Source organism: Pogona vitticeps, chromosome 3, assembly GCF_051106095.1.
Source record: "Pogona vitticeps strain Pit_001003342236 chromosome 3, PviZW2.1, whole genome shotgun sequence".
Lineage (NCBI taxonomy): Eukaryota > Metazoa > Chordata > Lepidosauria > Squamata > Agamidae > Pogona > Pogona vitticeps.
Window position 1 is genome coordinate 252794974 of NC_135785.1, and position 27281 is coordinate 252822254.

General features: G+C 41.5%; 1 protein-coding gene across 7 annotated transcripts in view; it reads right to left on the minus strand.

The window, feature by feature from the left end:
• FAT3 (FAT atypical cadherin 3) overlaps nt 1-27281 on the minus strand; it is a 529225-nt gene that overhangs the window by 81273 nt on the left and 420671 nt on the right. For all 7 annotated transcript variants that reach the window (XM_072993570.2, XM_072993569.2, XM_072993567.2 and 4 more), the window contains 4 exons: nt 22995-27068; nt 9045-9241; nt 8511-8664; nt 5770-6003 (listed from right to left, as the gene is read on the minus strand). In XM_072993570.2, coding sequence (XP_072849671.2) covers nt 5770-6003; nt 8511-8664; nt 9045-9241; nt 22995-27068 — 4659 coding nt within the window. The remainder of the gene's footprint in view (nt 1-5769; nt 6004-8510; nt 8665-9044; nt 9242-22994; nt 27069-27281) is intronic.

Below are 27281 nucleotides of genomic sequence, written 5' to 3' on the forward strand. Positions count from 1 at the left end.
TTCTCAGCTATCTATACTACCCACGTTCAGTAGGTGCAGGTATTTGTGTTGCTGAGTGGATCTGGCTTCACCCAACAATTATGGAGCCTGTCGGGAATTTTTAAAAAGGCTTTGTTCTAGACTATAAACATAGCTGCATCCATAGAGATTCAAAACCAGATTCTGAAGAGCTCATGCAATAGTCTCTGCCTGGCTAAGCAAATCCGTTTCATTTTTAATTGCAAATCCGTTCTTTTTATAAAATAAAAAAGTCCTCTGCATCAAATTTATCCAGCAATTTGAGCATTTAGACATTTCTTCATTTTTTAAAAATGAATCAAACGGAATTCAATTCCTCCCCTCACTACAATATCCAGTGCTTAAGATGTCTGCTCAGCAAAGAGAGCCGACCTCAATCACCTGCTGAATTACAGAGATTTATATGCCGAAGTCGCCTCTAGGCTTGAAGGGAAAGTATTCTATAATTGCCAACTCTCTTTCCACTGCAGTGGGACAACTGCTTGAAACCTAATTAAGCACAATTGCCAAAACTGAGCGCGGCACATTCCCATGTTGTTGTTTCTCTTCATGTGGCTCCAGCCACGGCAATCTCAAACAAAGAGCCCTGATGTAAACATGACAATTCCTGAATCTGCTGAGTCCTTTTCCTCACAGGCCCCTCACAGGCCACCAAAGATCTGTGGCCCTGCTGTCTGAAGGAAGAAGCTACAAACCTAACATTAATCAGAGGCACCAGAAATACCGACTCCCCCTCCAAGCATACTCTGTTAATTTAAACATTTCTGAAGTATTTTGGCTTGCTTTTTCAAGGATGGGGATGCACTGTAATAAAAGATTGATCGAAAGCCGTTTTTAAAGCTGTCTGTGTAGCTCAGTGGTATAGATATCTGGCTGCGGATTGCGGATCCAGAGTTTGGGAGTTTGATTCCTCCACTGTGCTTCCTGTGAGGAGAGCCAGTCTGTGACACCTTGGACAAGACACAAAAGCCATGTAAAGTACATTTATTATCTGTTTGACACTAAAGAACAGAAGAACTATCATGCTGGTGAAATCTGGGGAACTCCCTTTTCTCCAACCATATTTTAAAAACACAATCCCCAGAGGGAAACACCGACTCTTCTTTAAATTGCATTCCAAAAGATTAGATGACTCTCCAAGGGAAAAAGAGATTACACCCACGCACCGTCACATAGTCCTTCTTGATCCACTCAAGATAATGACATCCATTATTGAAAATGTCACTAAGAGCAAATTATACCAAAATTATAACTTCACCATTTATCATTGACCCTGTCAATACAGATAGGAGATATTTCCAACTTTCTGAACTCCCCAAAGACATATGACATTTAAATGACATTTTTTTTCCTGCTGGATGGTTTAGGTATCTGAATGTGGAGACAGAGGTTGGGAGTTAAAATTCCCCGCAAAGGGAGTGGACTCGATGATCCGTAGGATCGCCTTCTAGTTCTAGATTCTAAGATTATTATCTGCCTCTTTGATACACTATGGCTGTATTTTGTAGTATTTCAGAAGACATTACAAATGCAAGACATTTAAATGATAGCTTTATAATCCACTTTTATTTTTATTTATTTGTACTACATGAGTTCCCAGTGGCCCCAGTGTGAGAAAAGGCATTGGTGGGTTTAACAGCATATACCGTAAATCTGGGGTTATATGTAGCTGTAGTGTTTTATTTGTCAGTGAAGATTTGGAAGATTTCATTTTTGCATGTATGGAGTTGTCACAGGGGACCTATTTGTACTGGTCTAGTAAAGAAGAGAAATACATCACACATCTTATAATAAGACAGATTTCAGAAGGGGGAGGATTTGTTTAAGAAGGAAGAGAAGAGACCGGGAATCTATAAAATGGTGTGAGAGACAACGGGTGTGTTGAGATAACAATATTTTGGCTCAATAGGCAACAACATTTTGGCTATATGTTCAGCCCCTTTGGTCTGTTCTCTCCACAGATATGTCAAGAAACTAGAATGTTTCTAGATTCTAGATTCCTACTTCATCAGAAACCATAAACAAAGGTTTGGGACAAGCAGAAATAAAATCATAGAATAGTTCCGCTGGAAGGGACTAATAAGGCCATTGAGTCCAACTTCCTGTTCAACCCCATGACTGAATGAAGCCATGTGTGGTGAACATGATGCGGGACAGGGCATGTGGGAAGGAATACAATGGACTGGGTACGGCTGGGAGGCAGGAGAGAATGCAGGAAATTAAGAGAGTTAAGACGGGCAATTGGAGAGAACGGGTTCTAGGAATAATTGCATTTATGAGTATTTTGAGGAAAAACAGCTGCACTATGCAAGCCCTTACATTATTTGTGCACCTGCTAAACCCATTGTCTTTACATTGTTTATTCCTCATCAATACTGAAGCCCTGTTCAATCATCCAGTCTGCTTTGTCTTCCTCTGTCATTGCTTTAATCATAGAAATTTTAAAAAGTCCGCAGAGATGGTTTGGTCCAGATAATATCTCCCTGTGATACCCACCACCGCCACCACCAAAAATGGGGGTCTACTCACATGGAGAGGCAATCTGGGTACAGCAAACCTCCACTTCAGAGAAAATTATTGTTGAGATTAAAGCAATGATTGTGTACAATACACTCCTTGTTCTATGTGTGGTCTCCACACTCCACTGAAATTGTGTATATCCCTGAGAAGGTAGGTCCCTGGATGCAGGGCTGCCAGAGAGAAGACTGTGCCTTGAGGACCACCAGAAACTGGATGTAGGAAGAGATTAAGGAATGAGGTGGAACTACTGAAAATGGCAACTCTCCCAAGCCAGCTAGCAGAAGCCTTCTCTGGATGTTTGCTGAATTCTGTCCACTGAATTGAAGTGGGGGTGTTTGATGCTAACCCTAATGCTCAGATAGATTTCAATCATGTGAGCTCTGCAGGGACTCCATGCAGATTCAACATCCTTAACTCCCGTTTAATACTTTAATGCAATGGGATTCTCCAGATTAATGAACTACAAAACAACGGTAAAGACTTGCACATGGGACAACAGAAAATGCTTGTTTCTGTTCTCTTTTGACTATAAATATCGACTTGTCACAGATTCAGCACTCTCATAAAAGGATATCACTGCTTTCTGCACCCTACCTCATCTCAATCTACCCAACAATGACGTTGAGCAGATTAGCCTCAGAAAGAGGACTGAACTATACAGGTGACAATAGGGTACAATCGAACAAGAAAAGTGGACATCTGACTGTACCAGAAAGGGCTGCTTTGACAAAGGCAAGCTCCCTTAAACTGACCCTTCTGTCTGTCAGGAAATTACTCCAACCAGGACCCCAAAAGCATTATCCCTATTGCTGGACCAAGCTTGGGCAGGGATTGAGGTCAGGCTGGAACACTGTACAGTAGTGCCTCACTAGACAGTTACCCTGCATGACAGTTTTTTCGCTAGACATTGATTTTTTGCGATTGCTATAACGATTCACAAAACAATGATTCCTATGGGGGAATTTTGCTGGACAATGTTTGGTCCCTGCTTCACAAACTGATTTTTACTAGATAGACGACGATTTTGACAGCTCCCTCCGTGCTCGCAAAATGGGTGTTTTCGGGACCTAAGCTTCGCAAGACAGCGATTTAAACAGCTGATCAGTGGTTCGCAAAGCGGCTTTCCTATGGCCGATCTTCGCTAGATAACGACGATTCTTCCCCATTGGAACACATTAAACAGGTTTCAATGCATTCCAATGGGGAAATGCTTTTTGCTAGACAATGATTTCGCTAAACAGCGATTTCAGTGGAACGAATTATCATCGTCTAGCGAGGCACCACTGTACATCATATAATTGTAGGGAAATAGCTCGCACAAGTGATTCAAAATGTGAGCTGTATCCCCGTGTGATCACACCGGAGATGGGCACGAACTAACGAACCGGTGCTTCCCAGCCCTACCTTCTCCAGCAGGTGCCCACTCAGAGGCAGAGGCCGGAGGAAGTGGGGTAAGGAAGCTAGGGCGCTGCCTCGGAGTGGGCAACTGCTGGAGAAGGCAGGGCTGGGAAGTGTCAAACATCTGTTCAGCCGAAAAACAAACCAGGACGAACCACCATTTGGCATTTCGTGCCCATCTCTAGATCACACCCATAGCTGCACTTAAGGATTGTCCTTCCAGGAAACATGGATTCAACCAACCAAACATTTCTGGGGGGTGGTCAGGAATATTTCGCTGCACATGATCATTCTATTTTAGGCTTAAAAAGAAGTTTTGAAAAATCAAAAACTTTTATAAGGTAATCATTAGAAGCTTCATGTTATCTGCTTCCTTCTGTCCATCCTTCTTGCTATTCTGTAATAAAAAAAGAGTGTTCTGTTTCATAATAATTAAAAAACATTTAAATCAGATAATAAAACTAAGTATGAGGAAAGTCTGCAAATGGTGAGAGCGTGTATGATGGTTTCTTGTCCTCAGCACAGAAAGATTTATAGCTGTATTAAACAGACTGCTGAATCAAGTAATCTTTCTTTTAATATCAGCATATCAATACTGTCATGTTTCATTACGAGCATCTTGCAGTACTGGTGTTTGACCCTAATAGATCATCAGCACAGAGGATTGCAGGTCTGAAGGTCAAAAGCTATAGAATAAGACTGGGATGAATGTCTATACTACTAATCATTACCATAAGAGCTGCTGACTCAAAGCTTTTCTTTCACAACGCTATCCTCTCTAACTTCTGACACTGAGTGCCCTGTGCAATCACTAAAGGAGAGAAATGTGTGTTGGCAGGAGAAGCGGAAGAGCTGAAAGGAGTCCCTTTATATATTTTGCTTTCACTCAGAGTACCAAAAATTCTGCATCAAAAATGTCCCTGAATTCCAAAAACGTTAAAACAGCAGATTGCTGGTATTCCAAAATTTGCTGAAAATTTGTTTCAGTTCATTTTTTCATCACCATATGAATGTGGGAAATCATTCATATCAGGTGAAGTTCTGTCTTCAAAATAAAAGCCAGTATTTCCAGATGCTTGGAAGTTTAGTGTCCAAATTTATTCACTCATCATTTGAATTCCAAGCCCAGAATCTAGCTCATGGACAGACTGCAAAATGGGTGCCCAACCAGTTCTGTGACTGATCGCTCAAATGTTAGCCTATTGTAGGGGAAACAGAGCCCTTTCTCACAACAAGATTTGTTTTGTATCACATTCAGAGCTCTGAAAGCGATTGTTTTCAGCATAGATGTTCCGGAAGAATTACAGTTGTGCCCCGCTGGACGATTACCCCATTTAACAATGAATCCGTTTAACGTTGACATTTTTGCGATCGCTTTTGCGATTGCAAAACGATGGTTCAAATGGGATTTTTTGCTGTGCGATGATCGGTCCCCTGCTTCAGGAACCGATTTTCGCTTTACGATGATCAGCAAACAGCTGATCGTTGGGTTTCAAAATGGCCCCCGGCTGAAGAAAATGGCCCCCCACTGTTTTTAGGACTGATTTTTCGCACTACAGGCACTGAAAACGGCCACTCCTATGGTGGATCTTCGCTGGACGAGCAGGTATTCAGCCCATTGGAACACATTGAATGGTTTTCGATGCGTTTCAATGGTTTTTTTAAAATTTCATTTGACGACGTTTTCGCTCTACAGCGATTTTGCTGGAACGAATTAACGTTGTCAAGCGAGGCACCGCTGTACAAGGAAAATGAATACAAACTTGTAGGCATCACCAAACTTGACTTACTTATAAAATATTGATAGTATTCTTTGCAGTCTCATTTACTCACCCATATCGGGATCATTGGCTTGTACTCTTGTCAGCAAAGCTTTAGTTGCGGTATTCTCATAGACACATGCGGTGTAATGATCGGAGGAAAACACTGGTGAATTGTCGTTCACATCTTCAAGAATCAGATGGATTTCTGACTGACAAAACCTTCCTCCCCCATCTGTTGCCCTGGCTATTAGATTGTACACAGGGATCTTCTCTCGGTCTAATGGAGCTAAAGTTTTGAGCTCTCCTAAAATGGATTCAACAAGGAAAGTAGGAAATATAAAGACAAACAACATTATCATAATGATGTTTGCTTTACTACCATTACTACTATATTGTACTTACAATGCAATTTTGCCTGAAAATGGGTTGGATCCTGAGAACTGAGCAGATGGAAGTGTTGGATAAATTGCAACATATGATGCCTTTAAGAGGTGATGGCTGGGAGGGAGCTGCAGTTAATGTCAATCAATCCATTAACAGCCAATAGTTCCCTCTCTGTTTCAGATGTCCCCCCTCCCATCACCTTTTTCTAGTCAGAAGGGTTCAATCTTCAGAGTCTGTCTTCCATGGATGGGTGGGAGGGAGATGTGACTCTTCAGATGTTGCTGGACAGCAGCTTCCATCAGCTCTAACTTGCATAACATTTGGTGAGAGACTATTGTATGTTGCCTGATAATGGTGGGGAATTAGGCTCTGAAGAGACTTGAGGATGCACAGTGGAGATAAAGCTACAGATGGTGGGGAAAAATTCTGTTTGACCTGTACTTACGACCGAAGTCTCCTAATTTGTACTTCCCAGATCAATACACAATCACCCTTTGCATTATTCATTGCTCCAGATTTTGTGATTCAGGTTTAGGCTCAAAGGCCACAAGGGCATTGTATATTTTAGAGAAAAATGTGTAAAAAAATACATAAACTAGGGGTAATGCACACTTCAGGGCATGTATGGGCAACCTCCAGAGGTCTAAAGGCCATACAAATCCATCCCTGGATCACGGAGGGCCACATGACCCCTGCTTCCATGACCGCCCCTCCCCTCCTTATTACAAAAACTGATTTTATTTAACAGAAAATATCCTCTAAGCGCTTATATTTCTTTTTAATGTGGGGGTTGTGGGACCTGCAGTGGTTCTGGATGCTCCTGGAAACAAGTCAGAATTGGCCCCATGCCCCCAAGAAAGCAAACTAGGACTTTGTGAACAATTAAAAAAAGTAATTTGAGAAGGATGTGTGGGTTTGGGAGCCAAATGTTGAAGAGGGATCCAGTTCCCTGGGATTGCAGGGAGCCCATAGACTGAATGTTGCCCACCCCTGCTTTAGCAGAAGTGCATGTGTCCTAAAGAAAAAGAAAGTACTGTTGAAATGTGAATTTCTGTGGAGAGGAATCAGAGATGAATAGACTTATGACTCAACATTTGGTGCTGACAAGACCCATTCATCTCCAATTTCAGCCTTCCTGCCATATACAGTATACGTTTTATTTGGGGTCTGCTCATATTGCCTCTTCTGATAACTCTGAAATGTGGCACACCTACTGATAAGTTAATTAAATATGGAGGTCCCTACTCCCTACTGCTTTAAAGCTGACATGTCAGCTTCCTCACCATTGCAGTCCACGACCCTTGTCCTCTGTCTGCATGGGGTGTGCCTGACCCAGATACTTTCATTATGTCTCCTACATTATTGAACTGAAGCAACTCAGCCTCCTCATTCATAAGCGAACTATCTTCTGTGCAGCATCAGCAGCTAGCACTTATGCTGCAGCAATGGCTTAATTTGTCTGCTCATAAACATTTTACAACTTTAATGTAAAGCACAAGTAGTTCTTCCTCACCAAATAACTACTTGGTCTTTTCAGTTTTACAGAGAAATGAGAAATCTCACAGTTGTTCACCATTTTTTTTTTAATTTTGGAAAGGGGTATCTGGCAGAGCGCCTCCTCCCACCCAGTTCTGCCAGAGTCACTCGATCCAGCCAGGCTGGGCGGCTGAGGGGCCTAACGCTGAGCGAGGTCCAGAAGGAAAGAACAAGGAACCGGGCCTTCTCAGCAGTGGCCCCTTGCCTCTGGAACAACTTGCCTGTGGAGATCCGCCTGGCTCCCTCTCTGGGTGTCTTCAGAAGTAAAATTAAGACATGGTTATTTGGGCAGGCTTTCCCTCCTGCTGTATCTTCAATTCACATTTTCACATCTTGTTATTTATTGCATTTACTGCATGTTTATTGGTTTTATTGTTTTTTAATTTGTAATGCCGCCCTGAGTAGACCTTTGGTCTAGATGGGTGGGGTATGAATCTAATAAAATAAATAAATACCGTATTTTTCTATGTATAAGACGCCCCCATGTATAAGATGCCCTCCACTTTGCTAACTCAAAATTAAGAAATCTAAGTGGGGCTTAGCAAGTGGAGGGGAAAGCAGGGATCAAAGCCCTGCAGGATCGCTTTGATCCCTGCATTCCCCTCCACTTGTTTTTGTTCTCTCCTCACCTTAACTCTGTGTAAAAGATGACCCTCAATTTTTAATCTAAAGATTTCAGACAAAAGTATAGTCTTATACACGGAAAATACGGGAAATAAATCTCACTGTATTTAGATGTATTTATTTTTGCTGATACCAAGAAAGTTTTCAAGTATTTGTTAAAGTCCTTCAACTCAGCTTCTTCCATGCATCTCACTCCTGCAACCTGGGAATTAATGTGAGTCTCATGCCAGCTCTGCATAAAATAGATAAAAATGCTTGTAATCTTACCACTTTCTGGATCTAAGAAAAACTTGTTGTTCCCAGAGCCATACAGAGAATAACGAATTTCACCATTGGGTCCAATGTCTGCATCTCTCGCGCCCAGTTTGAGAATAATCTTGTTTGGAGGAATGTCCTCAGGAAATAATGCCATATATGTAACCTGAGGATCAAATCCCAAAATGACAGAATGTGATCAACAATTATGAAAGCATGTAGGCATGGGTTGGAAACATGGTGAGGAATTAGTGACTTCTCATCATTATCCTTGCATAATTTCAGAATATTAGGCAAAATGTCGTACAGTAACTGCATATATTAGAAGAAACATGCACGGAAATTTGTATGCATATTTATGTAGCCTTTTTTAAAAATCAGAAACGAATACAAGAACATGATAAAATGAAATTAGAAATAAAAAATAACACAGCTAATAATTAAAGAGAGATAAGAGAGCGAGGGTAAGAGCGAGCATACCCCCACCCGCAAATTTTGGGATGAGGCACCCTTCCACTCCCAAATCTATCCATAAATCCAACTAACCTGATCACAGACGGGGCTATTGTCATTAACATCAGTGACAATCACTTCTACAGCACTCTGTGTAACGAAGAGGCCATCAGTGGCGGTAATGTTTAGAAGATAGAGGTCCTGTTCTTCCCGATCTAATGGTCTCTTTATATATACCTTCCACTCATTCTGTACCAGGCCAAGGTCAAACTTCCCTTTCGGATTTCCCCCTGTGGAAAGAAACAACAGCTGTTGCTGGAACCCTTATCTGTCATTACCATAATGGTATATAAATTATATGTGGGGTGGGAACACCTACAAACATCCAGTTCTTAAATATTGTTCCCCAAAGATGACTTCCTGACATAAAATCATACAGCTGGAAGGGATCTTATGGATCACTGAATGAAGCTGCTTGCTAGTTCAAGAAATCCACAGCTAAAGCATCCCTTACAACTGACCATCCAACTTCTGCTTAAAAATCTCCAGTGAAAGAGAGTCCACCAGCCTCTGAGGCAGCCGATTCCATTGTCAAATGGCTCCCACTGTTAGGAAGTTTAGTCAATGTTTAGTTTGTTTGTAAACTTGAAAGTATTACTTCTACGGTAATCCTATCTTCTGGAGCCATAAAAAAAAGCATGTTCCATCTTCCATATGAGTTAAGATGCTTCTTAAATATGTCTCTGTTTGAGGCAATGGGTTGCAAGTCCACCAACTTCTCTCACAAAATCTTTTAAAGGCAACTTAGACAATGTTTCCACTCACAGGAGTACCTTAAGGGCACAGTTTTCATAAATCATCCCTTCTATATACAGTTGCGCCTCACAAGACAAATGCCTCGCAGGACAAAAAACTCGCAAGACAAATGGTTTTGGCAATGGGGGTTGATGACTCGCATGACGAATGTTTCTATGGCTGTGTTTTACAAGACAAATGTTTTCCGGTTTTTGTTCCTGCCTCATGTTTGCTGATTTTTAAATCTTTTTCCATGATGTTTAAGAAGTTAAAGTTTTTTGATTGAATTTTTAAAAAATCATCTGCACAATATATGTGGCTTTAAAAAGCACTTAATAAACCCTTTGTAAACAAAATTTGACTTTGTTCTGACTTTTTTTGCCCATAGGAACACATTAATTAGATTTCAATGCATTCCAATGGGAAAACGCATTTCGCAAGACAAATTTTTCGCAAGACAACATTAACCGCGGAATGAAATAAATTCACCTTGAGAGGCACCACTGTATAGTGGTGCCTTGATTTACGATCACCCCACATTACAACGATCTGGTCTGAATGATTTTTTTTCGCTTTGTGATGATCGGTTCCCTGCTTCGGGAACTGATTCTTCGCAAAACGACGATTTTCCTCCAGCTGATCGGCGGTTTCAAAATGGCCACCAGGTAAATAAAATGGCTCCCCGCTGTGTTTTTGGATGGATTCCTCGCAAGACAGCCACCGAAAATGGCTGCCCTATGGAGGATCTTCGCTGGATGGTGAGTTTCCAGCCCACTGGAACGCATTGAAGGGGTTTCAATGCGTTTCAATGGGCTTTTTATTTTCGCATTACGACATTTTCGTTCTACAGCAATTTTGCTGGAATGAATAAACATCGTAATGCGAGGCACCACTGTATTTGGGGAAGATGTAATGGTTAGGAAATTGGGCACCCCATCAACTCAGACATACTCTCCCACTTGAACTTCTGGAACCTTCCCCCTCCTCCCAATGTGCAGACTCCATCCTTTTCAAAGCTAACTATGGCTAGCATTACACATACACTGATATTAAATGTAACCATGATTTACTCTAATGAGTGCTTGCAAATGTGAGTCCAGTCACATAACTAGCCTACAATGGGTATCACTAAGATCGATGTATGGATAACTCTAGTCCTTCTTAGCTAAGAAAATGAAAGGGGACAAGTGAATCTGAATTTGAGGAAGGAAGAAGATACAAATCCACAGTGTGGGATCCTGTGGAATGTTTTACTGGGAATTAGTTCTGCACTGGGCCACAGTTCAGCAATGTGAATGCAATTTATTTATTTTTTCTACAATCTAGACTAGGCATGTGACACGTGCTTGAAAAATATCCTGGTTTTAGCGATTTCTGAAGTCTTGCCATGACAACATACCCCAATTAGATTTCCCCTTGAATCAGAAAACATGCCCAGATTCCCACAAAACCAAGACCCAGCTCTGATCTCAAAATTTCCACCTGTTTTTGACCTATTGGTCTTCACAGGAAACAGTCAGATATCACACAGTTTAATGTCCCTTCTAGGGGATCATGTGCAAGAAAGAATTGCAGTGATCATCCTCAGCTTGGTGAGAAAGATTATTACAATTTTCTTTTCCCCATTCCATTTCCCCATTGTGCAGAAAATACGTAGTTTTCCTTAAGAATCCCGTGCAGTTTGGGGGAAAAATTGTGTTGAGAAACCTGGCTATGTGTTTTTTAAAACTCCATTCCTCTCCATGAACAAGAGATTCCAAGTGTCACGGTTCCTTCCACTAAATTTTTGTGTATTTTCTTCATTTCCATAATGGGAACATGGAAAAAGTTTTCGCAGGAAAAAAAACCTTGTATTTTTGCACAAAAGCCTTGTTCTTTGGGCAAAAACCTACTTTTCTTTCTTAATTCTGATGCTGGGGGGGGGGGGGGGAAACCACATTGATCTTTTTGGTCTTGTGAAAGAGTGAAATAGCTCACAGAAACCAGTAATTTTCTCAGCTGGGCTATGATGATGCACCAGGACATCCTTTTCGTTTGAGAATTGAAAGAGCATTCGTTACATCCTTGCTCTATATCAGCGGTCCCCAACCTTGAGCCTCCAGATGTTCTTGAACATCGACTCCCAGAAATCCTGGCCAACAGAGGTGGTGGTGAAGATTTCTGGGAGTTGTAGTCCAAGAACATTTGGAGGCCCAAGGTTGGGGACCACTGGTCTAGATCATTACAGTTCTTCTCATACTCTTCTCTAAAGAGACGAGTTCCACTCAATTCCTGATGAAATATCCTCTTCTACACAGCTAAGAAAGATGGAGGAGCACAGTTCTCCTCTTTGTTTACCCTTCCCACTCTCCTGACACTCTTTCCTAATTTTATCTTGTCCACGTTCGCATCCTGGAACTCCCATCTCCTGTTACTTCTCCTCAGTGTTTGGAACCTTTCCTCCATTAACAGTTGTACAGAACAATAAGTTTGCTTTACTTAGATGAGAATGCTGTTTGGCCTCCTGAGATTACATCAACAACAGTTTGGGATGCTTGAATCTTCCATAAGAGAATGAAAATTGCAACTTTCCAAGACAATACAATCATTTAAGGCAAGTTTTGAGATGATCTCCTTGCTTAGTTCCTCTTAAGGGCAATCAAGCTCAAACTGTGAACAATCAATAGCCTCCTCTTCATGACAGCACAATTGTCTTCCCACTTCAATCTCAAGAGAGGATATGCTACAACCCTCTCAGTCTTGTTACCAAGACAATTTCATTAGTTGTTGATTGTGCAATCAACAGAGTGCAGCAGGTTCCATTAAGGAATCGTTTAATGAAAGCTTCTATCAAACTACAGTGTTGTTTTTGTACTCATTACACTTCTCATTTGGGTGTGTACGTGGATTTGAAGAGTCTGCTGACACACAAAGACACATGAGTCTTAAGTAGGACCTAATGAGAGGTCATTTAAGGAGTAGCTTAAAGATAAGGCATGCAATTAGATCAAATTTATACAAGAGGAAAAACCAGCAAGAAGTAAGGATGGAGCCAAACAGCTTTCTATTACAATAAAACAGTGACACTCAACCCTGTGATATCACTTTGCTGCATCATTAAACTGTAGGGAGACAAAATCAAGGCAGAATGCCAGGTAACTTGTAAAAAAAATCAAGGCCACTCATACAGTGGGGGATACAAGGAATAAAAATCCTTCTGTATGGTAGTTAATGAAGCCTTCACTTCAAATGTTATACTTTGTTCTGAACAATCATCTTCAGTAAAACTATATCTAGAGAAGTAAACCCTTGTTGTTGGATAAAATAACAATCTTGCATGCAACCTAACTCTGGGTTTCAATGAGAAGAGGGAGCTTCACAATCTAACATAATTATGGCTTCCCGCTAACCAATTCATAAAGCCCTTTCCCCAGGCTTGAGCCAAGTCCCTGCCACTCTTTCTGTTTGCTTACCTCCATTGTTTTGTTTGCTCTCTCTTTCTCTCTTACTTTCTGTGCTCTGATCATGTAGCAAGCATCTCTTCCACATGAAGGAGACTCTATTTTTTTCTTTTATTCTTCTGATTGTAACTGAAGATCAACTATAGGTAAAGATGTTTTTCTTTTCTACTTAAGCTACTTGTAGAGTGAGTTTTATATACCAAAGGCTAGTCACTGTGAGAACACAGCGGTTGGGTAGAAGTTATTCTCCTTCACATTCTCCCTGTGCTACAGTTGTTTCTTTTTTGTATGTTATGCTCTGCTAGCTGAAAGAGAATTACGCCCCCCACCCCCAAATCCCTTCAATACTTGTCTTGTCCTTTTAGACAAAGATGAGGAATTAAAACATTCCTCTCCCCGCCAGTGAGGAACATCCTGACACTCGAGGTAATTCTCACATTGGGAAAAGCAAACAAACATCTACTCATTGGCACCTTCCTGGGAGGTGAAGTAGTTGCAGGTTTTGAATAGGAACCACCAACCAAAACCAGCCTCTGGTTCCTGTGCCCACAGGAAAACAAAATGGCAGGAAAAAAAGTAAAAACATTTCTATGCAGGAGGAATTTGCTGGAGGGGCACATTGACTCCATCTATCCGGTCAGCTCAAAATGTACTATGGGATGTTCAAGAATCGTATTTGACAAAATGTAATATGACCAACAAGATGTTTTTTTTTTAAAAAAATACAATACACTTCAAACATTCCTGGGATTAAAATAAGGGAGGAAATTATGGCCCAGGTATCTACGTTCGTACAAATAGCACATGTGCCCTTCCACAGACCTCATTCTGTAATGATTAATTTAACTTTTCTGTCAGCATATATTTAAGCAGATTTTGTATCTTGAGAGTATTCTAATTAATTCATTTTTCACAGTAGATTTTTAAAATGGAAGACTCCTGGATGCAAACGCTAATGGATGCTTTAAAAGTCTGTTGGTACTTTCCTATCTCCATCCTGTTTGAACATCACAACAGCTGAGCATTCGCTCCAGAAACAGCCTTTCCCAAAGATCTTAAGGCTAGAAGAATCTGCATTTATGTTTTTTTTTTGTTTACTTCATGTATGAATAACACTCCCACCCAACCAGCCCTTCAGTGCATGTTACTGCGAGATAAGAGGAAATGTAGAGATCCGAAGTAAAAACAAAGCCTTTTAAATAGTTTTACTAAGGCACATGGATATATATTTAAAAGGCAGATATGTTTTGATCATGGGTTGGGTTTTTTTTTTTGCTCTAGCCTTAATTTGAAATGTAAAACCTCCAAATCACGTTTGAACATTATTGTGTGTTCCTACTTTTATAAGTCTGAGTAGTATTTTGTGCATTATCTTCACACTGTAGTGATTTCTTTCATGTACAACAGTAACAGTATAATACAAAGACACCATGAGAATGGTATATTGCAGCGGTATAAGAGAAGGGTTGGCAAAATATGGCCTGCAGAGGACCAAATGTAGCACTGCAGCACTTGCACGGAGGGGGGACCCATCCCTCCTCCCCAAAAAATCATTCAGAAAGTCTCCTTATGATCTCTAGTGGGCACTGGAGAAAATTCTACTGTGTTTTGGGGGTTCTTAGAACATCAGCCTCTCCACCATGATTGTTTCTGGACAATTTTCTTCTATCTATCTATCTATCTATCTATCTATCTATCTATCTATCTATCTATCTATCTATCTATCTATCTATCTATCTATCTATCTATCTATCTATCTATCTATCTGTCTGTCTGTCTGTCTGTCTGTCTGTCTGTCTGTCTGTCTGTCTGTCTGTCTGTCTGTCTGTCTGTCTTGGCCAATAGAATCCATGAAGGGACTTTTCCATTTTTTTCTTTCTTTTAAGATAGCTTTAAAGATTAAAAACATGTTTGTGTGCGCACAGGGCTATAAAGTAGTTCACCAAGGTTCAACCCATAGACTTCTGGAGGCTGCCCAACCCTGATGTATATGGCACTGGCTCCTGATGCGGTACGATACTTGCATAGAGAATAATTCTTAAATCATTCCCATCTAGGGCTAAATATGCTCCTCACCCATGGTGTCTTGGTGTCTTCACTGTTTTTGACAGTAAAATGGCATGAGATGAAACCACACATTAACAACCCCTTTTGGTATTAAGGGTGAAGAAACAGCACTGCATAACTGAACAGTGGAATTCACTTTGCAAGATCCTACGAAGTCTCCCAAAGTGGATAGTTCTAAAATGGCACTGAACACATCTCTGGAGCACAACACTATAAGCATACTGCTGAACACAAAATGCAGAGTGCAGCTGCTCTCTTTTCCTTGTGACTGGTGGGCCACTTTGTGAACATAGTGCTGATCTGCCTTTGGGTTGACTGAACTCAACTTTTATTAAACACTGAAACTAATGTTTGCAATAAATTACTGTACATACATGTAGACGGAGGAGACTAAGTTGGACCCCTGTTCAACCATAAAATTAACAGGAAACCTTCGGGCCAAGCACACTTTCTCAGCCTAAACATCTTCACAGGGTTGCTATTTTTAGGGATAAAAGGAGAAGGAATTATGCACACTACATGTTCAGCTCTTTGGGGAACTTATGGGTAATAAACAAAATAAATACTTGCAGACAAACTGGAGATTTAGTAAAGTAGACACAGCTGAAGAATTTGGACAATCATTCATGCTATCAGTGGTAGAATTCTGATTTAGTACTCCAATATTATGAAGGAGTTTATGATTTCCAGATCACCTGCTAATCGTGGGAATGGTTGGTTTGTCTGTTTGTTATGTGTTTCCCACATAATAAAATGTGGGAAGCAGATGAATGTGTTCTTTGAAAAAGCGCTGAGATGTCCTGAGAGCACAATAGATGATCCTATGATTTTACATTTTTCTCTCAAGATGGATTTTCCACATCTTGGACATAATCATTCTCTTTCCTTGGAGGGCAGACCTGAAACACTCTTTGGAATATGCCAACACAATGCTCATTAATTATCCCCTCTCCTCCAAATTTAATTCAGTGATCCACTTACTGGCTCAGACTCTGTTAAGTAGATGGTTCATGCATGACTGTATTTACAGAGCAGCCTTTTGAGCTTCGAAATGACAAAATGGCTTTGGCAAAGAAAACACCAAACACTCAAATTGATCCAGGTGGAATCTTCCAACTTCAGCATGAGCTCATTTTGGGACAGAACTGAGATCCTAGTGTCTTATACGTACGTGCAAATAATACATTTAAAAAATGAGAACTATCCAAACCGGCAAGCGTAAGCTAAACCACTCACAATCATCAGCGCCATATGAATTTCTGAGTATTTTAGGAAACAAGTAGAGTGGAGTGCTTACATTATTACTTTCTAGAATTTGTATCCAAACCAGTGTTTCCTAACTTGGGGGTCATGATCCGAAGGGAGTCACAACATGCTTTCGGGAGGGGAGTTGAGATTGCCTTATATGTGTTGCAGCCCTTTAATTTCTTCCTTGACTTTTTGGAGTAGGATGTTAAAGTTAGTGTATATGTGTATGTAGGAGAAAGAAGCCTCTACTTTCTGAGAAGGGATGACCGGGACTCTTTTTTACAAAAAAAGAGATGAAATGCCAGTGTAATGATATAATTGATGCTGCTTCCACAAGAAAGGGATTTCAACCAGAAAGCCTAATGAAGGGGAGGAAAAGGAAAAAGAAGAAAAAACCACATAATAAACCCCCAGGAGTGGGACACAAAAATGAAGGACCACCTTTTCTTCAGCAAGTGAAAGGCAAGCTTTGTACTGGTTTGAGAAGGATCTTCTCTGCATGAAGGTTCTGCTCCCTCCCTGGCTACCTCAATGTCCTTCTGTCCCCTGGCCCATCCTTAAAACCCTCTGCCTTCTCTTCTCCCTGCCTTTAACCTCCCTCAGCCTGTTCCCTCTCCAGTTTCGAAGTGGTGGCAGAGTCGGCAGCAGGTGCGGTAGGAGAGCAGGCAGTTTTGCTGCCAAAATGGGGAGCAACAACGATGGCCCATTTCGGCAAAGGTGGCAAGGCGGTCGCGAGTTGCACGGCTATTATAAAAGGGGGTCACAACTGAATAAAGATTGGAAAACACTGATCTAAACCTACAAGATGAAGACAAGAACCTTCTTTTTGTGTTAGTGTTATTTTGTCTTTCAAGCCACTCGGATCAGCTGTTTCAAAGGAAAATTTACAGCAGCTTGGTCACATCTGACACTGATGCCTATAAAATGACTGTAAACCAAATGTGAACATGTACTGTATACCCTGTCAACAGACTGGGCACAGAAAGCTTTGCAAGAGGTAAATTCCTATTTGTATAATTTATTCAAGGGGCTGCTTACCAAGGCTGTCACTGGGCAATGCTTGAAGAAATGTTATGAAGCTATTCCCCTTCAAAAGGGATAGAAATGGGCCATTTTCACTGCTGTTAAAACATGCAGTCGCGAGGGGCATCATTAGAATGTCAAATTCCTACCAGTGATTATGCAAAGGGAGAAAGGCGGCTAAGAACTGAGCGATACCCCTGGGTCACGGAAAGCTGCTTAATTCTGCACTTTTCTCAACAGATTTGATTGTGGAGATTGTCGCTACCTTCTCACATGTACATCTTGGTTTCTTAACAACCTGCCTTCAGAAAGGCAACCTACGTATAGTACTATATAAAATCTCAGAAGTCTTTCATTAAGGTCTTCATGTTATAGAGTTTGAATACCGTATCATAAACATATTATTTATCAGTGTAGAAAGACGTATTACATACTCCATTCTCTCCCCCCTCCCCAATTTTTCTGGGGGAAAATGGGGGGGGGAATGTTTACCTCCCCCCAATTTTTCCCCAGGCCTTCCGATCTCTAGAAAGGCCTATAGACAACTGGATGCAATGAATTTACAGGATTCACTCGTCGAAGGAAGTATCTTAAGCAGGCTTTCCCTTCAGACAACTAAGTGACTCGTATTTTTGTTTTCCTTCTGATCTATGCTATCTTGGAACTGTTTACTTTAAATTGTTATATTTTATATTGACTTGGTTTTAACTATGTAAACTGTGAATATTTTAAATTCTTTAATTGTATATGTTGTGAGCTGCCCAGAGTAGACCATGTCCAGATGGGCGGCATATAAATGCAATAAATAAATAAATCTAAGAGGGAGTAATGTCTGAATTGCCTATTCTATGCATTGTAGCTCATGACTTAATGTCACACTATCATTCATCACAGTGAAGACACATACAAGTTAAAAATTATTTCAATGGAAACAGATTAGGAGAGGTTAGTTCCCAACTATTTCTTCCTCCTATACTCTGTCCTTATATCTTGGGTCCTGTATTTCTGGCTATGCCAGCTCATAATGTTGTGTTTGGTTAACGCAGCCCCATATACTTGAATTGACTGCATTATTTTAACTGCTCTACTTCTGTTCTTGGAAAAGGAATGAAATTATAATGGAAATTTGTTCCAAATGCTGCATTATTAGGATTGTGTATTTACTGAGAGAGAGAGTGCTTTCACAGTGCAGCAAATAAAGCTTGAAAGTTTTAGGGGGAAAAAAGAAATAGTCATGAATGAATTAATTCCCTTGAAGATGGCAGTACTTTGAACATCCACTGTAACAAATCCATGCCTAAAGGTGCTTCAATAGCTGTGACACCATCCTTTCAAAATCTGAATTCATCAGCAGCAATGAAAGTTGGAGCCTGAACTCCCAAAATGTGGCCGCCACTATTTAAATGAGAATTGTAATCTACTCCTCTGAATTCTCTGTAAGTTTGCTCAAAGGCAAATCTCACTGGATTCAATGGGAGGTAGAACAGTGCCACATACTTTAATTTCCCATGGAGCATGCTTTTAAAAACAATCTATAAATGAGTTTATTAATGGCGAAATCAGGATGGTCAGGCTTTTGAAAAAGGAGATAAGGGACGGGGGAGACAGAGAGAGAACGTTATCAGCAAAACAGGCTTTAAAATATGCAGGCACGTTTGCAGAACTCGTGGTTTTAGAACTACATCACGGAATCCTTCTGGAAGCTGCAAAAAGTAACATAATGCAACACACCACAATATAACAATATTCCAAGTTCTACACAAAGAATGATGGCATCCTAGCCATGCCCCCTGCCTCCATCTGTATCCCCTGGAAGGACTTTGAATGGGAGAAAGCTTGGTGCATATGGAGAATCCACGCACGATTGAGAACCCGGAATTTTCAGGCTCCCCATGTAGCACAAATGCCAGGCGATCTTTCTCCTGAGAGAAGCAGCAACAGGTAAGAGAGAGAGCTACAACGCTTGCCCTGCTTCCAAATCAACCCTTTCCTGAAAGACTAAATAGGGCTCAAATGTGTATAATTTCAGTGCTTCCTCTTGCTAGTGAAAAATGTGTCCCACTCTCACAAACAAGCAGGCTGCTGGGATCTCTAATATAAGGAACCGGATAGACACTATTGGTTTTAATTAAAATACATGATATGGCTTATGCTGGATATGAAACGGCACCTGTTTCCCCAGGACAAGTATGTTTTAATAGGATAGTAACATCCCCATCCCTTCTGGAAAGCTGTGTGCTACTGCCTCTATCTTTTCCTGTATTCAGAGCATGATATGGTCACGTTTTGAAGTATCTCCTTAGCTGTAATTCTGGCAACTATTCCTTCTCATTGGCTATTATCAAGTGCTATATGAAGCAGCTCAGTTCCCTTGTGCCCACTTGCCCTGATGGCTATTCCTAGGAAAATCTGGGGCCAATGAAAGCTTCTGAATGTCCCCCATAATTTTCTCCTTCCTTCTTTAATTAGCTCAGACCCCCAAAGCCGTCAACAAATGCTCAAGGTACACACCAGTTGGTTTCCATCTTTACAAGAAGCCAGGCAGATTAATTTGACAGACCACGTCTGATTCAATGGTGAGCATCCTACTCAGTGACAGAAGAGCATGTGGATGATCCTTAATTCAGCCCCTTGCAAAACTTGTGAAAGCTCTTGTTTTGAACCACAGCACCCCCCCACCTGCAGAATCCACCCTCCCAGCATGCCACTGGCATTTACAGTTTAGAAGAGATTTCAGTTAGCGTTTATATTTGAGATGACTTCGTCCATCTTTCTCACTGAACAAGAAGGAAACTTCGCACCTGACACTGCACATCCTGGACTTGGATGGCCACTTTTGACTAGGGTGGGGTGAGCAATTCACCTTAACTTTATTTTTAAATAGGAATTCAGCAAACATCTTCAAATTTTGGATGAAAAGAACTTGGAAGAGCTTTTTTTAAAAAAAGAATGTGAGTGAAACCAACCCTGGCAGATTTAACTATCCAGGTCCAGAGCTTTGAATGCTTAAGATTCTGTTTGTCCTTGTGCTACTACTATTTTTGTGGTGCTGAATTAAGACTACACCTCTTCTCCACCCCCCTGCACCGAGAACCTCCTCAAGGTCTATCAGGCAGACAGAACATGATTCTCTCTAGTCTGTTTGTTCTGAAAGCAATGCGTCTTGCTTATATACTGCCCCATAGAACTTAAAGCACACTCTGGGCAGATAACAAGTTAGTTATGCAGTCTACACATTGTCCTACCTCCCCCCAGCTAACAGAGTACTCACTTTACCAACACTGTGAACCTTGAGCTGGCTACCTGGGATTGAACCCTGGGTCTTGAGCAGAATTTTAAAGAAAACACTACCAATGTTTTCAGATTTCTTTAGATTTAAGGGAAAAAAAAAAGTGAGACTTAAAATATTCAAAGGCAAGAGATCACAAAACACCCATCTTCCCATCCTGATTTTGGACAGCCCAGGAATAGGACACTCAATGAAATTCTATTATTTATTTCCTCATATTTTGGACTTAAAACAAAACCCACAAGCACTGGGCCGGCTGCAATATATGGCTATTGGGGAGCATTCAGTCTGGTGGGTCACGAAGTGTTCATGCCTGCGTTAAATTGAAAATATGAAAAACAGCCCTACACTAGAAAGTGGGGAGGAAAGGAAATATCTTGAGTTGGCTCGTGCAACAATTATTTGTACCCTCAATTTTTCTAAAGGTCAATGCAGCGTACAACCCTATTACCACTATGTATTTGTTCATCTAGGCAGTTTATTCGGTTCACACTGTCAATTCTTTTCCAGCAATACTCATGCCTTTAGAAATGGATGTTTCAAATGAGCCTTGCCATCTAGAAATGGAAACAATGCTTGCAATTAAATAAAATAAAATTCACTTCCATCAATCCCTTCCTTCATCCAGTCCTGAAAAACAAATATTGTTCATTTTCTCTAGCATACACAAGGCTACGATTCTAACCACACTGATACATCTATCAACACAGTTTATAGTCTGTTACATGGCAGCAAACTGTAAAGGTTGAGTTGGCTAAACTGAAAAAGCCCAATCAAACATTTCTCTCTTTGTTCCAATCACGCTGCAGTATTTGCTAAGTGCTTGGCCAAACAACTGAAAAATGTCTTGTATCAAAATAAGACTTCATGGATTTACACACCGTGGTGTTGTAAAACGGTAGAAATCTTGACCCCTTTGAAAGCTGGACAGAAACCCTTCATGCTGAGTGGCACTATGAGTAGCCTACCACTAGAAAGAAAGACTGGCCTATTCTGTGGCAAACACCACTGCTTAGGGCTGGAATGTTCCAGGAGATGCACATACAAAATGGTTTCAACTTTAGTCTCAGAATGGTTTCATCCTGGCCTCTGATGCTGAGCTAGATTATGCCTAGCTGGCTGAAGGATTCTGGAAGTTATACCTCAAGCACATCCATTTTCTAAGCTCTGATATCAGCTACATGTTGCTTAAAGTCAAGCTATTCTCAGACTGTTGTTACCTACCTTTTGCTCAGTCCCTCAGTTCCGTTATTCACCAGTGGGATTGCTTGTCACTCAGCCCTGTTTCACTTCCCTAAATCTATAACAGGGAAACACAAATTCTGCATAGTGCCGCCTAGATTTAATCTAGTTGCTCCTTGTAACCGGAATCAAATCAGGCTCAAGATGAACATAATGATACTGTTTTATTTAGTGCAGACTGTAGTTTTTTTTGCTCAGAATTGTCTTCTCTGATCATCAGCGGATCTCCAGGATCTCAGGGGAAACTCTCTGCCTCCTCTGCTACATGGCCCTTTTTAAAAACTGGAGAGTCAGGGACTGAACATGGGGAGTATTGTCTTGAGAAAAGAAGACTGAGGGGAAATAGCATGCCACTTTTCAAATACTTGAAAGGCTGTCATAGAGAGGAGGGGCAGGATCTGTTCTCAATCATCTCTGAGTGCAGGACACACAACAATGGGCTCAAGTTGTTGTTTAGTCGTTAAGTCATGTCCAACTGTTCATGACCCCATGGACCAGAGCACGCCATGCCCTCCCGTCTTCCACTGCCTCCCAGAGTTGTGTCAAATTCATGTTGGTAGCTTTGATGACACTGTCCAACCATCTCTTCCTCTGTCATCCCCTTCTCCTCTTGCCTTAACAAGTTACAGGATGCCAAATTTCCGTTGAATACCAGGAAAAACATCCCAAATGTTAGAGCAGTACAACAATGGAACCAATTACCTTGAGAGGCAGTGAGTGCTCCAACACTGGAAGCATTCAAGAGACATTTAGATGACCACCAAGCAGATATCCTTTGATCTGTATTCCTGCATTGAGCAGGGGGGTTTGGATTCAATGGCCTTACAGACCAATTCCAGTTTCATGATTCTATGGGAGCTTAAGCACACAAAGTCAATTCTCTACCAATAATTGTGAGTCCTCACATCCTTTAGATTTTCATTCCCAGGAAACACTTACCTGTAATATGGTAGCTGACTTGGCGATTGACATCAGATGTATCCTCATCCCATGTGCTGAGGACAGCCACAACTTCACCCGGGGAATCACTCTCTTTCACAGAACCCCTGTAAATCTCATTCTCAAATACAGGAGCATTGTCATTAATGTCTGTCACTGTGACAGAAACCATGACACTTGATGAAAGGGACAAGCTTTCTCCCAGATCAGAAGACACCACGGTAAAGGTGAAAGTGGGGTTCTTCTCATGATCCAAGTCTTTCAATGTGCTGATCCAACCGCTGTTGCTGTCAATGGTGAACATCTCTGTGATTTTGTCCGCTTCCGCCTCTGGTAAGAGAGAGTACGTGACTTGACCATTTGCCCCCCAGTCTGCATCAGTCGCTTTAACCTGGACAAGTTTGGTTCCTATCGGCATGCCTTCCATTATGATGGCTTCATAGCTGGCTGCCTCAAACACGGGTTTGTTGTCATTAATATCTAAAACTTTGATGTCCACGTCCACTGTTAACACGACATCCACCTTGTCTAGCTGTACGGTTGCAGCAACTTTGAAGTGAAAGGCAGGAGTTGTCTCGTGGTCAAGCCTCTTATCAAGTTTTATGAGGCCTGTATCATGCTCTATAATAAAAACTCCGTCCTTGTTGTTTTCTGTCAGTTCGCCATTAACGGTGCTATAGGTGGCTCCCTGACTAGGCAAAACATGAAGAACATCAATAGTGCTACCTATCAGTGTATCTTCTGATATTGTAAAGGAATATTGGGGTTGAGAAAATGAAGGCAAGATGGTTTCTGGTGGTAAAACATGAATATAGACAGGGATAAGGGAATGTTTTACGGGAATGCCCCCATCAACTGCTTTGACAAAGAAAGAGAGCACAGTGTTTTTCAGCTGATTGAAGTTACCCTTGGTTACCATCCATCCATTATCGGGGTCAATTTCCAGGAGATCGGCAACAGAAACGGAGGCCTCGCTGTACAGGGAGTAAGCAACTCTTGCATTTGCACCATCATCTGGATCAACTGCTTGTACCTGGGTGACCAGATGTCCTTTCCCAACATCAGCTTTGACGCTTGCCCGGTATTCCACTGTCATGAACTGTGGAGCGTTGTCATTCTCATCCACCACTATGATTCTGACAGTGCAGAAAGTGGTTCTCCCCCCTCCGTCGAGAGCTCTCAAAAATATAGTGATGTCACCTTCTGAAGGGATCTCTCGGTCAAGCTTCTCCGTCGTGATGATCTGCCCGTTGTTGTCAACTAAAAAGCGATCCTTGGCAAAATCGTTTATAATTGAATAGCTGATTTGTCCGTATATGCCTGAATCTCCATCTGTTGCTTTTACATGGATTATTTTAGTTCCTGGGGCAGCGTTTTCTCTAACTTCTGCCACATAAATACTCTGAGAGAACACAGGACTGTATAAGTTAGCTCCAAGGATCCGGATATGTACCTGGGCTGTGCTTGTGAACAAACCATCCGACACGGAGACATTCAGACTGTACATTGATTCCATCCGCTGTTTCCGATGGTTCGAAAGAGTAATGATGCCACTCTTACTGTCCATTACAAAATTTGTGCGGTCATTTCCAGATAAGATACTATACTCCAGCCGATCAAAATCAGAACTGTCTGCATCGGAGGCTTGGACACAAGTCACAAAGTGACCCCGAGGAGCTAACTCACTGACATACGATTCATATATCAATTGGTTAAAAACAGGAGGGTTGTCGTTCATATCTGTCACAGAGATGCTAACCAGGACTTCACTGCTCAGAGGTGGGAATCCATTATCCGTTGCTCTGACTTTTAAAGTACATTGTTGCATCAACTCATGGTCCAGCAAGCGGGCGGTAAGGATCAGGCCACTGCTGCCATCAATGTGGAAGTAATCTGTGCTGTTGAAGGTGTCCTGGACTATCTGGTACTGAATGATTTTGTTATTCTCAGAATCTGCATCCATTGCAACAACCTGCAAGACAGGAGTGCCAATCAAAGAGGCTTCAGACAAAGTGGCGTTATATGAAAAACGTTCGAAAACTGGAGCGTTGTCGTTGACATCATTAATTATTAAGTCCACTGTGACTTCTGCTCGGGCACCGGTGAGGGCATCGCTGGCTCTTACCGTCAGCTTGAAAATGGAGTTTACTTCATAATCTAATGGACTGATGACACTGAGGACTCCTGTGTCAAAATCAATGTTGAACTGATTATAGGGATCTCCATCTACAATTATGTAAATGATACCCTGACCTTCGGGACTGGTAGCATTGATGCTCAGAACCGGGGTGTGCATTTCTACGTCTTCGTTTACAGAGGCTGTATAGAAAGGCTTGTCGAAAACAGGCATCGCTTTATTAACTATTGTTATAGGCAATTCTACAGATGCCGACAGTGATGGATTGCCTCCATCTTTAGCAATGACAATAATTAAATACTCTATGTTAGATAAGTCAGAATTAAAAGCTGCTTTTAACGTGACACTGCCTGTGTGCCTGTCAATTTCAAAGTGCCCATAATCCTCCTTTAGCAGGTAAGCAACGTCACCATTGGCACCCTTATCTTTATCAATGGCTGTCACTCGGTAAATCAGGGTGCCAGGATCAGCCTCGACTTGTACAGCGGCGTAGTATGGAAGTCCGACAAACACTGGAGCATTGTCATTGATGTCTTCAATGTGAACTCTGACAACTACCCGGGCGACACGAAGATGATCTTGTTCACGGCTAGCTTCAACAATTAGCTCATACAATTCCTGTTCTTCTCTGTCAAATGGAATTCCAGTGGTTTGAATGACACCCAAAGTAGGCTTGATCTTAAATTTGTTCCCTGGGTTCAATATGGTGTATTTCAAGGGCTCGTTAAGGCGGTTTCCAACAGCACTGACCACCGCTACCTTTGTGATATTAGTGCTATTTTCTGAGATTGATGTGGAATAAAGGCTTTGAGTGAAGTGAAGACCACTGTCCATGGCTTCTTTGACCATGATGGTCACTATGGCAGTGCTGTAAAATTTCCCGTCTGAGACTTTTGCTATGAGCATGTAATGGTCTTTGGAAAGGCTATTGTTTTTTATAGTCAGTACCCCTGAAATGGGATCGATGAGAAAATACTCTGTGTTTCCTTCAATAAGGCTGTAGGTCATTTCGGTGGGGACTTCTGAATCTGGATCTGCAGCTTTGACTTTAAGAACTTCTACTCCAACGTACGTCGGCAGAAGCAAAACAGTCTCAAACATGGTCTGACTAAAAACCGGAGGATTATCATTGACATCGGTCACATCAATAGTCACTTCAACTGGACTTTCTGCTGTAAGCTGTGGATTGCCGCTATCTCGAACATGGACATGAAAATGGAAATGTGCAATAGTTTCATGATCTAAATCAGCAATGGTTCTAATTGCACCTGTACTGGAGTCTACTGTGAAATAATTTTTAGCGGTGGATTCTACAATCTGGTAGACAAGCAAGGCGTTTTGATTACTGTCAGCATCTGTGGCTCGAATCACCAAGGGGTTGTTCTCCAAGCTCCGGACTATACTGTTCAAAGGAGCAGCCTCACTGATCCTGCCCAAGTATTTTGAGAAGAGAAATATTGGTGGGTTGTCATTTTCATCGACAATCTGGATGTTCACAGTGGCATTTGATGCCATCCCTGCCATGTTTGTGGCCTGCACAGTAAGTTGGTACGAGGACATGCGTTCATAATCAAGAGGCTTTTGGCTAGTAATGACTCCTGAGTAGGGGTTTATGGCAAATGCTCCATCGGTGTTGCCATCCTTAACTTCATACACTAATGTAGACTGGCTGATTGCCGACACCATGACAACTGAGGTTCCAAAATCCACATTTTCGTTCACATCAGCCTGCCATTCTTTGTGCATGAATTTTGGGTGAGAGTTATCCGACATTGTCACAGATATGCGGACAATGGCAGTGGATGACAGTGGCGGAGAACCTTGGTCGGTTACTTTGACTGACAGAACAAACTGGCTCATGGTGGTTAGGTCCGGTTCCTTCTGCACTGTAATGATGCCTAGAACTGGTTCAATCTTGAATGTGTTCCCAGTGTTTCCTGAAAAAAAGGAAATAGGGATATTTACTGGAAGTGAAGTATGAGAATGCAAAAATCAAATGGCAATGTGGGAGTCCAGGCAATCTTCAAATAGCACTTACTGAAGTCCTTACTCATGCACAGATAACACAGGTCTTGGCCCATTAGTATCAGATGTGATACATGGGTCTTCCATATAAGGCATTCTAATCTTTCTGGAGGAAGGCATCAATA